This window comes from Babylonia areolata, chromosome 34, assembly GCF_041734735.1.
Source record: "Babylonia areolata isolate BAREFJ2019XMU chromosome 34, ASM4173473v1, whole genome shotgun sequence".
NCBI lineage: Eukaryota > Metazoa > Mollusca > Gastropoda > Neogastropoda > Buccinidae > Babylonia > Babylonia areolata.
In genome coordinates, this window is record NC_134909.1 from 4,422,017 (window position 1) to 4,439,145 (window position 17,129).

Here is a 17,129-nt window from a genome sequence, read left to right on the forward strand (position 1 = left end):
TGGATTTTTTTTATTTTCCAGGGCATGCAGCAAATATCTGTATTTCTGGGACACCCTGTTCATTCTATCAATTTTCCAAGACATAATACCAGTCCTCAATAATGATAGGCATGCCTGCCCAGGCCAAAGTCAATCACACCTGCAGTGGCTCAGGAATTTAAGCAATACTCCATTGACATATCTGTCATGTGGATGATACTCAACTGTGTGGCCCAAGTCTTCCCATCGGAGCCCATAGCACGCTCAACTCTGGGTAGGAGCAGGTGACGGACCAAAAAACTGTACTCATGCTGGGACTCTAAACAAAATCGTCCCAGCTGTCAGTCCTCGATGCTTACCACTTCACCAATGATTCTGGTGACCATTCCTGTTCTTTAACCCTCTTACCCCCAGGTCATTCAGCACTAATCACCCCTGAAATCCCATGCCAAGGCGAATAACTCATGATTTTCGATAGTGGGTAATTATAAACATTGATTAAAATATAATTACCTTCTTTTGTTGCACATGCTTATTTTTCCTGCATTCTACACATAATAAAGTTGCAGAAGAATTTTTGTTTCCAGGCTCATGTTGCTTTGTATTTACACACAAAAAATAAATGTATCAAATTTGATGGTCAACTTTGAAAAAAATTCTTTTAATTACAGTATGATTTTCTTTTAAATAAGTATATCTGGTCTGCAGTGACTTCTAACACATCTTCTTTTTATTCTTTTTCTTACTTAACTTGAATTCCAACAATGAACATGCTGATTTTTATGTTCTTTTCATTTTGAGGGATGGTGTGTTTTCCTATGATGGTCGGGAGAAAAACAACAGCAAACAAACAAAAACAAACAACTGTCGCGAGATGGATTACATTTCTTGCCTTTTGACCTTTTTCCTATTTCATGTGCCTGTGTGTGGATGGATTTGTAAAATGTATAAACTTCGAACGCCTGTTGTTTTTGTGTGCTTGAGTTTCATATCGTGTCATTTCTTGGGTTTTCACGTGCTGGGTTTTTATTTTTCCATTAAGCTGTACTCAGGACAGCATCAGCTGAATTTTTAAAACTGGTTTTGGGAAGTCAGACGCGCGGCAGAGCTCTCAAGAGTAACATCCATGTGGATGTTCTGGGTGTGGCAATATGTATTGCCCAGTTGTGTACAACACCTGTGTGTGTTGAAGTTAGGTTTTCCTGACTAGCCAATTCAATTCAATTCAATTCATGTTGTTTAGAGCCCAGCCGACCGTTTAGGCCATCTCAGGGCTGTTAGCACGTTTCAACAAAAAAATCTTCTCAAAACTGTAAATAAAATATCTTATTTAAAATTTTTATGTTTACAGCCCAGCCAGCCACTTAGGCCATCTCAGGGCTGTGACCACAACAAATCTTTACAGTATGCCTTTTTTTAAAAACATGCAATTAAAAATATCTAAATCTTGTTAAAAATATTTGTTTCTCTTAAAAAGTCCATTACTGCCCAGGGAGGCACATCCCTGAACAGTGTTCTCAAGGACTCAGCTGTGTAGTGTTTAAGTCGGACCTCGTTCAAATCCCAGCAGTCTAATAAGTGTTTCACAGTAAGAGGTTCATGACAAGGGATACACCAAGGAGCTTCTTCATTTTTTAGCAGATAGGAGTGTGTGAGGAGTGTGTGGCCAGTATGTAATCGGCACATCACCGTTTCCTCTCTGCGGTTACCAGAAAAAGATGGAAGGTATTCTTTCAAATTTGGTCTAATTTGGAACAGTTTGTTGTTGGTATTGTTGTTCCATTCTTCTTGCCAGAGATTGTGTAACTTTGAACTTTTGGTTTCAGGTCAGAAAACGGAATTGTGGAATTGGATTTGGTCTGCTTTGTTGCACTTTTGGCTAGTTGGTCAGCCATCTCATTTCCAAAAATGCCCGAATGACCCGGTATCCAAACAAAGACAATATTATAGTCATCATTTTTAAGGGAGGTGTGCAGCTCGTGGAATTTTAGAAGCATGGGATGATTTGTATTGCGGCCAGAGATGGCCTCCAGAGCAGACAGAGAATCAGAGAGGATAAGAAAGTTTTTGTTTTGTGACTGATGAATCATTTTTAGAGCTAAAACCAGAGCAGTGAGTTCTGCAGTGTAAACTGAGCTGTCGTTTGGAAGATGTTTTGATAAAGACGAGTTGTTGAGAGAAGGGGATACAGCAGCACAGCCAACACCTTCCTCAGACTTTGAACCATCAGTAAAAATGCGCAGGAAGTCTGGATACAACTGGCATAGTTCAGCATACAATGATTTATAGATCAGGGAGTTGGTGGACTCTTTTTTGTAAGAAGACAGGTCAAACCTCACCTCAGGAGTTTTTATCATCCAGGGAGGACTGTCCGGAAACTTGGAATCATCAGAAATGACATCAGTGTTTATATCCGCATCCTCCAGGTGTGGAAGAATGCGGATGCCCAGAGGTGGAATGCAGGACTGGTTATCTTGAAATTTTTCTTGAGAGGGAGGATTCATAACAATGTCATAGGCAGGGTTTAGTGGATCAGATGAAAGTTTCAGATAGTAATTTAAAGATAGCTTGAGGCGTCTGAGGGTTAATGAGGGTTCTCCGGCTTCAGCATATAGACTATGAACTGGGGTCGTTCTAAATGCCCCCAGACACAGTCTTAATCCTTGATGATGAATGGGATCGAGCTTCTTGAGGTAAGAGTCTCTCGCAGAGCTGTATACAATGCTGCCACAGTCAAGCTTGGAGCGCACAAGGGCCCGGTACAGGCGTAGGAGGGTCCGACGGTCTGCACCCCAGTCCGTGTGAGCTACCACTTTGAGTGCATTGAGAGCTTGTTGACAGGATTTCTTGAGATATTTGATATGGCTGAGGAAATTCAGTTTTTGGTCAAAAATGATACCAAGAAATTTGGCTTCTTTGAAAGATTTGATTTTTCCATTTTTTAGTTTTATTTCTGGGTCAGGAAAAAAGGTTCTAAAATTATGGAAATGGATACACTCTGTTTTGGAAGAAGAAAACTGGAATCTGTTGTTCTCAGCCCACTGTTGAATTTTGTCTACACATAACTGCAGTTGACGTTGTATGCATGGAAACGATTTCCCTGTTGCGTACAGAGCAAAGTCGTCGACAAACAGTGAAGAATCGGATCCATGGCGAACAGAATTTATAATGCTATTTATTTTAATATTGAAAAGTGCAGGAGAGAGAATGCTGCCCTGTGGAACACCCTGCTCCTGCATGTAAAAGTCAGACAAAGAAGAACCCAAGCGGACCTGAAACTGTCTATTAGATAAAAACTTTTGGATGAATTTTGGAAGGCGACCACGGAAACCAAGGTCATGAAGGTCAGATAAAATTCCATATTTCCAGGTTGTGTCAAACGCCTTTTCCAGATCAAAAAATATAGCTACAACATGTTGTTTGTTTACAAAAGCATTGCGGATGGTAGACTCAAGACGGATCAGATGATCAACTGTAGAGTGGTGTTTCCTGAAACCACATTGCTCAGCTGCTAAGAGCCCCTCAGTTTCTAGGTACCACATCAAGCGGGAGTTGACTATTTTCTCCATGAGTTTGCAAATGCAGCTGGTTAGAGCAATAGGTCGATAGTTTGAAGGGTTGCTCGGGTCTTTGCCAGGTTTGGGAAGTGGAATAATATGGGCTTTTCTCCAGGATGGAGGGAAGTAATCAGTGGTCCAGATATGATTAAAAACTTTTAGGACTGTTTGAAGACAACTTTCAGGTAAATGTTTTAATAGGCTGTAATGAATTTCATCGGGCCCAGCTGCAGAGTCATTGCATGACTGGAGACTCGACTTCAATTCATCCAGCGTAAAAGGCAGATTGTAAAGTTTGATACCATCAAAGTCAAAGTCACAAGGAGATTTTTCTTTTTGAGTTCTTAATTTTGAAAAGGCAGCAGATCTGTTGACAGCAGAGTTTTCCTGTAAAGTAGACGCTAATAAGTTGGCAACTGCTTCTTTTCCTGTAATTAGGCGGTCGTTTAGTTTCAGGTGATGGAAAGAGGGGCAGGTGTTTTTACCCTTGATCTTTTTTATAACTTTCCATACTTTCTTGGTAGATGTTTTAAAATTTAGTGTGGAAACAAATTTTTTCCAGGAATTGCATCTGCTCATTTTGTAGATATGTCTTGATTTCGCTCGGAGACGTTGGTGGGCTCTAACGTTGTCTGTGGTTGGTCTTTTAAAGACCTTACGTTGAGCCTTTTTCCTCTCCGAGCAAATATCTCGACAATCTTGATTAAACCAAGGTGTTTTGGGAAGTTGAGGTGATCTACTGGAGGTAGGAATAGCCGTTTTTGCACTATTTAATATTACATCTGTGAGAGATTTGACAGGATCATCAGAGTTTATTATGTTGTTTTCATCCATTTTTGAATGAACTATGGCAGAGAAAAGGTCCCAGTTGGCTTTATTCAGAAGAAAGTGTTCTGGAATAGAGATAGGCTCACGAACAGTGGGAGAAATAAGAATAGGGAAGTGGTCACTCCCATGCAGGTCATCAAGTACTTTCCAATCATAGTCAAGGACTAATGATGGGTCACATACAGACAGATCCAAGCATGAGAATGTACCATTTCTAGAGTCCAAGAAAGTGTGAGATCCATCATTTAAGACACAGAGATCAAGATCAGAGAAGATAGTTTCCAGTAAGCGACCTCTGGAAGATGTGCGGCCACTTCCCCAGAGTGGAGAATGACCGTTAAAGTCACCCAGGAGAAGAAATGGTCTAGGTAATTGTTGAATAAGATTTTCAATGGCTTGTTTTTGAACTGGGATAGAAGGGCTGAGATAAAGGTTGCAGATAGTGATAGTTTTATGTAAACTAACTCTAGTTGCTACGGCTTGTAAATTTGTTATGAGGGGAACAGGACTGTGTAAAAGAGATTTGTGGATAAGTAAGGATACGCCTCCAGAAAGACCGTCTTTTTCAGTGACATCTGCTGGTGTGTTTTCAATGTGGTAGCCATTTATAGAAAAATCTTTACCATCCGGCAGAAATGTTTCCTGGATGGCCAGTACAGCTGGTTTTTTATCACAGCAGAAAGTAAGAAGTTCCTCATATCTAGCTTGTATACCTCTGACATTCCACTGAGAAATTGTGTTCATGTTGATGATGTTTATAGCCCAGCCGGCCACTTAGGCCATCTCAGGGCTGTCCTGGTAGTCCATATCATCACAGTCATCTTGGTCCGAAAGAGGGTTGTATTGATTTTGTAGCTTCAATTCAGCTTTTTTCTGTCTCCCAGAGAGGACAGACCACCTCCGATCTCCTCCAGGAGCTTTGTGTTCCGGTGGCTTGTGAAGAGCCGCTCTCCCATGGGAGACAGTTCCCCGCCCCCGCTGGTTTTTAAGTACTCCCCCCGGCTTGGGAGGAGGAGCAGGTTTGTGACTCCCCTCCCCAGCCGAGGATCCGGTCTGGGGATAAGGAGCTGCGGTAGAGGCAGATGGTACGCCCCTACCAGAAGGAGTTTTCTCCCTCGCTGCAGAAGTACCGGAGGACCCCTGCAGAGGAGGAGAAGAAGAGGAAGGAGAAGAAGAAGAAGAAGAAGAAGAATGGGTGGATACAATGCCTCCACCCGAGGCGACTGACCCTTTCTTGTGTGTAAACTCTGTACATTCTGTCTGGCAAGCGATGCTTACCATCTTTACTTTGGTTTTGAGAACGCTGGCGTACGATTGACCTTTTGGTTCACTGTTTTTCACCAACTTCCTGGCCTCAGAAAAGCTGCACTTTTTTTCTGCTTTTATCCGTTGAATTGTAGATTCTCTAACCCAGGTGGGGCAGGTCTTTGCAGAAGAAGGATGGTCACCTCCACAGTTCACACAAAGGGCAGGACTGACACATGCCCCTGTGTGGGGAGACTTGGCACAAGTGCCACACACCTCCTCCTCCCTGCAACGATCCCGCACGTGGCCAAACTTCTGGCACTTGAAGCACCTGAGCGGAGTTGGCACGTACAGAGAAACGTTGACCCACAAATATCCCACCCTGAGAGTCTCTGGTAGTACCGTGGATCCGAAGGTCAAAAAGAAGGTATTGGTTGGAACTCGGTCAGCGCCTTTCCTCACATGGACCCGATGCACATCCGTGACCCCCTGCGACGCCAGCTCCGTCTTGATTTCAGCCTCCGACACACCTTCCAAATCACGACATCTCATTACCCCCTTACAAGAATTGAGGCTCTTATGAGGGGATATTTTAACAGGGCGGTTCACAAAAGTTGAGGATTTCAGTAACTGGTCAGATTGCTTTTTTGTGGCACATTCAATGAGCAGCGTCCCATTCCTCAGCTTTTTCGCATCCTTTGCCTTGCCTCCCACAATAGCAGAGATTCCCTTTTCAACTGCGAAGGGACTCAGAGTCCGCAGAGGGTGATCACTGTCAAGGGGTTCAACCACCAACCAAGAAGGCCAATTACCAAACTCCCTCCTAGCATCATCATCCGAATCAGAATCAATTTCATTTCCATTTCCGTGCGTTCGTTTCCGTTTTATAGAGTTTTGATTTTGTTTGTGCATGAGGCGTAGGCTCAGCGATGGCAGTAAATATTCGGTCACCCCAGGAGAGCTGCCGTGCTGGGGAAGGGACAATGGATGGTCAATTCGACGTCCGTCTGCCTGAAACCGTCCCGCATGAATTCAGACAGTACACTCTCACGACTAACTAACGTATAGCCATTCATCCCCTAGCCGAGTGTAAGAAACGTGGGATTACGGGCCAGATACGCTGACCACGTTTGGGTCTTTGGTTCGGGAGAATTCATGCATCCAATCTGCTTCCCATACCCCGTCAACAAACAATATTTCAACATAACAAAAATCCCTCCACCTAACAACCAATCCAAACCACATCACTATACCATCAATTGGAAGCAACAATCAGATGCATGAATCCTCCCGCTAACACCCCCGGCGACGTGAAGCCAGACCCCTGGGGGCTCCTGACTAGCCAAGTCCACCAGGGGAACAAGTTGTTCCATGTAAGTAGCCAGTATTTATCTTCAGTTAAACGTTTAAATGTTCTCGTTCTTTTTTGTGTGTGTGAATGCTACATTGGATAAATAGAAAGGGGTCTCTTTCGAAATGATTCTGTAAAGTGTAAAAGTGGTTGGCTAGCTTGTTTGATGTTATACGTGGTTAATTGATTTTCTTGCTGCACTGTATTAAATCATTACTCGTCCTAGTATTATGGGGGATTTTGAGTAAAATTCATTGTTGTAATTTTTCCCGTATTGTAATAGGTCTCGGATAAGTTCATTTCCCAAGTAATGGTGATGGTAGTGCCAGTAGAAGTGGTAGTGGTGGCAGTAGTGGTAGTAGTAGTTATTGCATTTGGTTGGGTTTTATATAAACCACTTATTGGAACTGAGCCGTGTTTGCCAAGTGCAGTGATTAAAGCAGATTTTCTTATTACGTAATTGAATTAAGTCTTAAAATCGTTATGATGTTTATGCTAGTTTGTGATATTACTGTCATAGTAATATTGGCCTTTTAGGCCTGTCCCTGTTCTTGTTCCTGTTCCTGGTATCTCCCTTCCCACCTGAGTCCGCTGGGACGACAGACTGGCAGCGTCCCTTCCCCAGACTCCAATAGCGTCCTGGGTTGAGCGTGGACGTTACAGCCCAGCTATTCCCTTTCGTCCCTTTTCCCTTGTTTCCCTTTTCCCAGCCCATTTGCGTCCTTTGACCCTTCCCAAACATCACCCGTTCGTCCATCTTCTCATCGTCGTCCCTCGTCGCAGCATCGTCTATCATCTTGTGTCGAACTTCATCACTCCAGCTTTTCCGCCAGCCCCCTCAACAGTGCCGCCCACCGTTTGCGGTATGGGTGGGTGGAAGAGGTCAAGATTTGTGTTTGTCCCCTCCCCTTCTTTCCCTCACGTTCCCAGAAGGGACATCGACTTTATCATTAGTCATCACTCAGGATCCAAGTTTGTGTGTGTGTGATCATGAGTATGTGTGTGTGTATATGTTTGTGTGCTCGTGCATGTATGTGCTTTGATTGCATGAGGGTTGTATGCCATAGTTTGTGACAGTATACTTTTGTTTGGGGGTTTTCTTTATTGTCATTTGTTTGTATTTGCAATCGTTTGTCGTGTAATAAAACTTTATTTAACCTTTCAAGTTCCTGATTCCTTCTGTGTGAGAAGGTAGGTCCCGTCCCAGGAGGGTCGGGGCGCGACAACAACAAACCTACCTCACATGTATTTTCTCCATGATGAAAAGAAAAATATAATCCATTTAACTAGCAAAATCAGGAAGATTGTGCAGAATGTCAATAAGTAAGTATAAGTGCAATCAACGACTGACAGTATCGATTCCGACAGTTTGGCAATCGATTTATGATTTCGGAGGTCCGGTGATTGATTCACGATTTTGGAGATCCGGCGATCGATTCACAATTTTGGAAGTCCGGTAATCGATTCACGATTTCGGAAGTAGATTCACGATTTCGGAAGTCCGGTGATCGATTCACACACAAGTACCAACTACACTCTCAATATCAGTAAAACTCAGTCAGTGGATGTCTAGGTCATTCAGTATGATCGACTTTTACAAAATTCTCATGCAGAAATTATCTTCAGAATAGTTATTCGGATTACACTACTACGATCGACAGTCATCAAACTCATCTTGCAACTTTGAAACTTCAAAACTTTGGCAAAACTTTACCAAATCAGTAGTATATTCCACTGAACTAGCACATTCAGGAAGATCGTGCAGAACGCCAATAAATATCAGTGAAATCAAGACTTACTCACTGACAGTATCGATTTCGGAGGTCCGGCGTCTGATTCATGATTTCGGAGGTTCGGCGATCGGTTCACATTCAAGTGATCAACTTCACTCTCATTGTCGGCAAAACTCGGTCAGTCGATATCTAGGTCACTCAGTTCAATCAATTTTTACAAGATTCACATGCAAAAATCATTAAAACGGTTCAAAGTCATCTTCAGAATCGGCGTTCAGATTAGCTAAAGCTCTCAGCAATCATCAAACTCATCTTGCAACTTTAAAAATTCACAACTTTGTCAAAATTCAAGCAAATCGGACTCTGAAAAGTGCAAAATGCATGGCAGGAAGTGCCGAAAATGAGACTGTGAATCTCGAGAGTCTCGTTTCTGTAAACAACAATGGCTGAATCCATAGTAAGCACATGTTTAGACAACAGTACTGGGCAGGTGGGGGTGTTACAGTGCAAGTCAACACTGGGCGAGTTGGGGGTATAATGGTTAAATATGGCTCCATCAACAGTGAGGCAAGGTGTAGGGACAGCTGTGGAGGCAAGCTTTCCATCCTGGGTAGGAGGAGGTATCCAGCCTGAAAACTGGATGTGTGAGGAACGCCTCACCATCAACTGTCTAACCACACCACCAAACATTACAGGAAAAAACATCATGAATCAAGGATGTTACAGGACAAACCAGGAACCTCACAGGATGAAGCAAACAGGACTTATATGCGTATGACATATATATAATAATTACCTGTTTTAAAATCTGATCAGGTGTTTTGTGTTGAATTCTTTGTGATCCTGTATCTGACATTATCATAGTTCTGGCAAAGTTGTTCTGACCTAATGAAACAGAGTATGAGAGGGCTGGCTGACAGCACAGACTGTCAGCAAGATAGGGACAAGGTGTACCTGTCATAGCAGTCCCCGTTCCGTCCAATGGGGACATCAAAGTCCACCTGATCATAAGCGTCGTAAGGCTGCACCTTCCGAATGTCCCACTGGATGCCTGAGCCTCGCAGCATCACTCCGCTGTACACAACAGTCAACAATGCCTCAGTCTGACACACCATCACATGGACACACTGAATAATGGACATGTTTGCACACACGATCACATAAACACACTGAACAATGTACATTTTTAAACACACTATCACATGGACACACTGAATAATGTACATGTTTAAACACACTATCACATGGACACACTGAATAATGGACATGTTTGCACACACAATCACATAAACACACTGAACAATGTACATTTTTAAACACATTATCACATGGACACACTGAATAATGTACATGTTTAAACACACTATCACATGGACACACCGAACAATGAACATGTTTAAACACATCATCACAAGGACACACCGAACAATGTACATGTTTAATCACACTATCACATGGACACACTGAATAATGTACATGTTTAAACACACTATCACATGGACACACTGAATAATGGACATGTTTGCACACACAATCACATAAACACACTGAACAATGTACATTTTTAAACACATTATCACATGGACACACTGAATAATGTACATGTTTAAACACACTATCACATGGACACACCGAACAATGAACATGTTTAAACACATCATCACAAGGACACACCGAACAATGTACATGTTTAATCACACTATCACATGGACACACTGAATAATGTACATGTTTAAACACACTATCACATGGACACACTGAATAATGTACATGTTTAAATACACTATCACATGAACACACCGAACAATGAACATGTTTACACACATCATCACAAGGACACACCGAACAATGTACATGTTTAAACACACTATCACATGGACACACTGAATAATGTACATGTTTAACTCAACAGCATCTGGTCGGCCGCCGGTTTCCGACACTATTCCGCTCACTTGAAAGCCTGTCGGACGCATTGTTACGACAGGTTTTGATCCTTTTTTAACGTTACCGATCTTATTTTAAGGGCGATAACTCACAGTTTTCAGATAGCTCAGACACTTTTCTTGCGAGTTCCTTCCCTTAGACCGTTGTTCGTTCGTTGTTTGTAAAGTGAACCACCCTCACGCTCACCACCAGTTGGTTTTCAACATGGCGACTCCACGTCGAAACCGGTTCGTGCGGAACATAAGAATGGCTCAAGCACTCGAATTGATTCATGAAACCGGGTCTGATGACGAAGATGCTGTTGTTGGAATGTTCGACGAAATTTCGGACTCTGATTCTGACTATATTCCTGACGAAAATCATGATGAAGTGGCGGACACTGACGATGACGAAGGCGGAATGACTGGTCAGCGAAACTCGACACCAACACGTGTGCCTGCTGCAGCGGCTGATTCTCCAACTAATGGAGAAGAACCCGAGGAGATGGAAATAGATCAGGACAATCTGTTTGATGATCATATAGATCCAGATTATATGTATGACTGGAGTAGAAATTTGGCCAATTTTCCATTCAACCCACCCTTCGGTTTGACACCAGGATTTCAGGGCCCCCTCAAATTGCCGCCTTGGGAGGACTGCAAACCAATTGATTTTTACAGTCTCTTCATTGATAAAAGTATGCTAAAACACATGAAAACAGAGACAAACCGTTATGCTGCAAAAAATATCCAGCAGGTACAGCAAAGAGAAGAACTTTCCCCACGGTCACAGTTCAACACCTGGAAGCCTGTGACACTGGATGAAATTAGAAAATTTCTGGCTATCCTCATCCACATGGGGATAGTAAAGAAACCAAGAATAGTGGACTACTGGTGTACTAATCCAGTTGTGAAGACTGGATTTGCCTCCAAGCTGTTGAAACGCGACAGGTTCAGAGCCATCCTGTCGTTCTTCCACCTGAAAGACAACTCGACATTCCTGGAGCGAAACCATCCTGACCATGATCCACTCCACAAGCTGAGACCATTGATTGACCACCTTGTGCATGTAAGTTATTTTCTTTTTTGTGTGTTTGTTTTGAATGTGTGTGTGTGTGTGTGTGTGTGTGTGTGTGTGCATGCTTGTGTGTGTGTGTGAATGTGTGTGTGTGTGTTATTATTTATTCTTCCCCACTTGTTAAATATTATCAGTTCAAATGATAACAAATGTTAGTAGATAGTGGTAGTATTAGCTGAAGTAGTGGTGATGGTTTGCTGTATCATACATATTGTGACTGTCCACAATAGTAAAAACTGTTTGCATGTTTCAGCTCTTCAAGACTGTGTACATCCCGGAGCAGAATATCTGCATCGATGAGGCCCTTTGCCCCTGGAGAGGCCGGTCATCTTTCCGGGTCTACATGAAGGACAAGCCGGTCAAGTGGGGCATCAAGCTGTATGAGCTGTGTGAGAGCTCCTCGGGGTATGTGTGGAACCTTGAGGTGTACTGCCACAAGCCGGGTCTCAGCAACCGCCCCCACGATGTTGTCTTCAGGCTCCTCGACCAACTGCAAGACTGCGGCTATGTCCTTTATGTGGACAATTACTATTGCTCACCCACCTTGGCCCACAGTCTCACTGCTGTCAACACTGGATGTGTAGGCACTGTGCGGGCTAACCGGGTGGGCATGCCAAAGGATTTGGTGACTGGAGCCTTCGCCCGCGGCCAGATGGACTACAGGAGACTGAATCAGGTGATGGTCATTAGGTGGAAGGACAAGAGGGATGTGAATATGATAAACACTCAGCACATCCCTGAAATGATTGCAGTGAGATCACGGTCAGAACACAAAAGAAAACCCACGGCTGTTGACTACATTGGGAATATGGCTGGTGTTGACCGCAGTGACCAGATGATCTCATACACGCCAATGCACCGGAAGACCATCAAATGGTGGAAGAAGCTGGCCTTCCACCTTTTGACCCTCACAATGATCCAGTCTCACTGCCTCTACAACAAGCTGCAGAGGAGTCTGGGGAAAAAACCGCTGACACTGGAACAATTTGCCATATCAGTATGCTATGACCTCGCCAGTCTTCCAGTTGGGGATGATGAGGAGCGGAATCGTGCTGCTGCCCCGATCAACGAGGAAGTCAACCGCCTCGACTGCAAGCGCCAACACTTCATGGAGAACACAGGCTACAGGCAGTGTGTTGTGTGCTATGCCAAGGAGAAGGCAAGAGGAGCCACCAGAGAGCACCTGAAGAACAGGGTGCAGCGCACCAAGTTTCAATGTCGACAGTGCCAGAAAGCCCTATGTGCTGTGCCGTGTTTTGAAATCTACCACACCAAACAAGACTTCAGCAAGTAACAGTGTCACTGAAGTGTCTACAGTCAGTACAATGTGTGCATTGTGTAAAAAAGAGTGTTTGTGTGGTGTTTTTTTCCAATGAGTGTACAGTCCTGCAAATGTTTTCCAGTGTGTTTTTCAAGACTGCAAGCAGCAATCAGTTTTTTGTGTGTTTTTTTCCAATATATTCTCATCAAATCTCTTTTTTTTATGCAGCATGCATAAATAGTATCATAAGCACATCAAACCAAGAGTACAGGAGTGTGACTGAACCAGTGTAGGAGGATTCAGAGCATGAAGAAGTGGATTACCTGTGTTCAAAAATTTTTTTTGTTTTCCTGCCAATGTGTATCATATTGGATTACCTATATCATCAAAACCATGTGGTTCCTTCACTTAAGGTAAGCATTTTTAGTAAATTCATTGTTACATCTGTCCACTGGTATGCGTTTTATGTTTGTAGGGTGAGTGGTTGATTTTTTGTGATTTTTTAAAAACTGCTTAAAATAGTGCGATTTGAGAGGGAAACCCGGCCATTTTGACTGAGGGTAGAGTGAGTTAAACACACTATCACATGGACACACCAAACAATGAACATATTTACACACATCATCACAAGGACACACCGAACAATGTACATGTTTAAACACACTATCACATGGACACACTGAATAATGTACATGTTTAAACACACTATCACATGAACACACTGAATAGTGTACATGTTTACACACACCATCACATGGACACACTGAATAATGTACATGTTTACACACACCATCACATGAACACACTGAACAGTGTACATACACCATCACATGAACACACTGAATAGTATACCTGTTTACACACACCAGCACATGAAAGCACTGAATAATGTACATGCTTACACACACCATCACATGAACACACTGGACAGTGTACATGTTTACAAACACCATCACATGAACACACTGAATAGTATACATGTTTACACACACTATCACATGAAAACACTGAATAATATACATGTTTACACACACCATCACATGAACACACTGAACAGTGTACATGTTTACACACACCATCACATGGACACATTGAATAATGTACATGTTTACACACACCATCACATGAACACACTGAACAATGAACATGTTTACACACACCATCACATGAACACACTGAATAATGAACATGTTTACACACACCATCACATGAACACACTGAATAGTGTACATGTTTACACACACCATCACATGGACACATTGAATAATGTATGTGTTTACACACACCATCACATGAACACACTGAACAATGAACATGTTTACACACCCCATCACATGAACACACTGAATAATGAACATGTTTACACACACCATCACATGAACACACTGAACAGTGTACATGTTTACATACACCATCACATGGACACATTGAATAATGTATGTGTTTACACACACCATCACATGAACACACTGAACAATGAACATGTTTACACACACCATCACATGAACACACTGAACAATGAACATGTTTACACACACCATCATATGAACACACTAATTACACATCATGGTTTTTGTTGTTGGTGTTCTTGCTGCCCCATCATACGTCAGCAGCATTATCCAGACACTGCTCATTCCCAAGCCCCCATACACAGCCACAGTCAGGTTTGTCTGTCACATTCCAAGCACCAGCAGTCCACAGGGAAATATCAATAAGAGTTTACCAGGAGGCTGTAAGCCAGAGGACACCCTGCACTGCTGCTGAGTACTTTGGTGGTGTTCAGTAGTGCCTGTTCCGATTCAATGTTTGCAGATCATCACCTACCAAGCACTCCAATGAGGATAAATTTCATTTAGTCATGGAACCAGACTAAGCGAGCACCCCTCCATAGTGGACACACCCACCAGTCCCTCCAATGACAACCCAACCAAAGAAAATGTTTGTGGTAAAAGTTTATCATGGACAAACACACACATTTCACTCACACTTTGGTGGACAAACACACAACTGAAACGGGGTTATTACACAAACTCACTTGACTTAACATGCATGCTAAAAATAGGGGTCTGACAACACATTTTCAAAGTCCTTTTTAAAAACTGAAAATCTATAACCCCACTTAATGGCCTTTACATACACATGCACACACACAGTATACATATGACTTCCCCCCCACTCCCCTCACCCACCTAAAACCATAATTCAAAGCATCTTCAGCAGAGATGACCCCAATGTCAATGGTGCGGGCTTTCCAGATACGGTTTTCTGTCAGCAGGTCTTCTACCTCGTCCAGACGCTGACCAAACTTCTCTATGAATTCGTAGATGTCATCCATCAGGCCCAGGGGCATGTCCTGCAAACACACATTGCAATCATGGACACACGCTGCAATCATGGACACACATTACAGTCATGGACACACTGCAATAATGGATACACACTGCAGTCATGGACACACACACTTCTATCATGGACATACACTTCAATGATGTGGTACCCTTCCATAATGGGCACACACTTCAATGTGGTACACTTCTCACTTCAATGATGTGGTACACTTCCATAATGGACACACACTTCAATGTGAATGATGTGGTACACTTCACACTTCAATGATGTGGTACCCTTCCATAATGGACACACACTTCAATGTGGCACACTTCCATAATGGACACACATTTCAATGTGGTACACTTCCATAATGGGCACACACTTCAATGTGGTACACTTCCATAATGGACACTCACTACCAGTGCCACACAATCACTGAAATGGGGATCACAGACACTGAGTCTATTGATGCATCCCTGTTGTGCATTACTCTACTGGAGGATTACAGACAGTGAATGAATATCCCTGTAGTACAATAGTCTACAACAGGATTACAGACACTGAGTATGTGGATGAAGCGCAATGTCTATTTGGGGATTACTGACAATGACTTTGTGAATATATATCTATAGTGCAGCTGTCTGCTTGAGGGTAACTGGCAGTCAGTGGATATATCCATGCAGTGCAGTAGCCTACTTGGGGGTTACAGACAATGAATGCATATATGATATCCCTGCAGTGCAGCAGTCTACTTGGGGGTTACAGACAATGAATGCATATATGATATTCCTGCAGTCCAGTAGTCTACTTGGGGGTTACAGACAATGAATGCATATATGATATCCCTGCAGTGCAGCAGTCTACTTGGTGGTTACAGACAATGAATGCATATATGATATCCCTGCAGTGCAGCAGTCTACTTGGGGGTTATAGATAATGAATGCATATATGATATCCCTGCAGTGCAGTAGTCTACTTGGGGGTTACACACAGTGAATGCATATATGATATCCCTGCAGTGCAGCAGTCTACTTGGGGGTTATAGATAATGAATGCATATACGATATCCCTGCAGTGCAGTAGTCTACTTGGGGGTTACAGACAATGAATGCATATATGATATCCCTGCAGTGCGGTCATCTACTAAGGATTATAGACAGTCCGTGAATGTATCCTTGTTGACCAGTTGTCTTCACAGAGTCTGTGAATGTATCTTGACTCAAAGAGTTCTTTCTGTTGAAGTAGTCTCGTACGAAATCAAGGGACATCCATTACAGAACATCATCATGGGAAATGTCTGGCAGATGAAACAAATTTCTAATTTAGTTACTGTAATATAAAATACCCAGGTGTGAATGGGAACCTGGCTTCAGTTGGAAAAGATCCAAATGGCCTAAGGAATATACCGGTCTCTGCCAAGCCCTCCAGTGGCCGTGACTATGAATTCACTGCCCCCATGGCCAAAAAAGGCAATGGGAGCATTAACTTTAAATGCTGAATGGTGACTGCCTCTATGTTTGAGGTGTGCCTATATTTTGATATATCTTTAACACTGTCTGGGTTTAACATTTCAGCAGGAAAATCTGTTTCAGGACTTTTGATGTTGCAGGTGTACTGTAGAGTGATTGGCCAGATGCTGTTGATGGTATATGTTATTGCCTGTTGAATTTCTACTCTCCTGGCTTCACTTTGCAACCACAGCCTTTTGAGTAAAGAGAAAAAGTACAGTGTCAATTGCCATTCAGTGTCTTCAAGACAAAACTCACCAAAGCAACTCCTCCAGGCCTCACATAGGCAGCATGCATACGTGCTCCTGACACACGTTCATAAAACTCCATCATCTG

General features: G+C 42.8%; 1 protein-coding gene across 1 annotated transcript in view; it reads right to left on the reverse strand.

Annotated features, from left to right (window-relative positions):
- LOC143277295 (NADH-ubiquinone oxidoreductase 49 kDa subunit-like) overlaps positions 1 to 17,129 on the reverse strand; it is a 60,338-nt gene that overhangs the window by 11,469 nt on the left and 31,740 nt on the right. The window contains exons 7-9 of the mRNA XM_076582063.1: positions 17,052 to 17,126; positions 15,144 to 15,307; positions 9,648 to 9,767 (exon numbers count right to left, since the gene is read on the reverse strand). Coding sequence (XP_076438178.1) covers positions 9,648 to 9,767; positions 15,144 to 15,307; positions 17,052 to 17,126 — 359 coding nt within the window. The remainder of the gene's footprint in view (positions 1 to 9,647; positions 9,768 to 15,143; positions 15,308 to 17,051; positions 17,127 to 17,129) is intronic.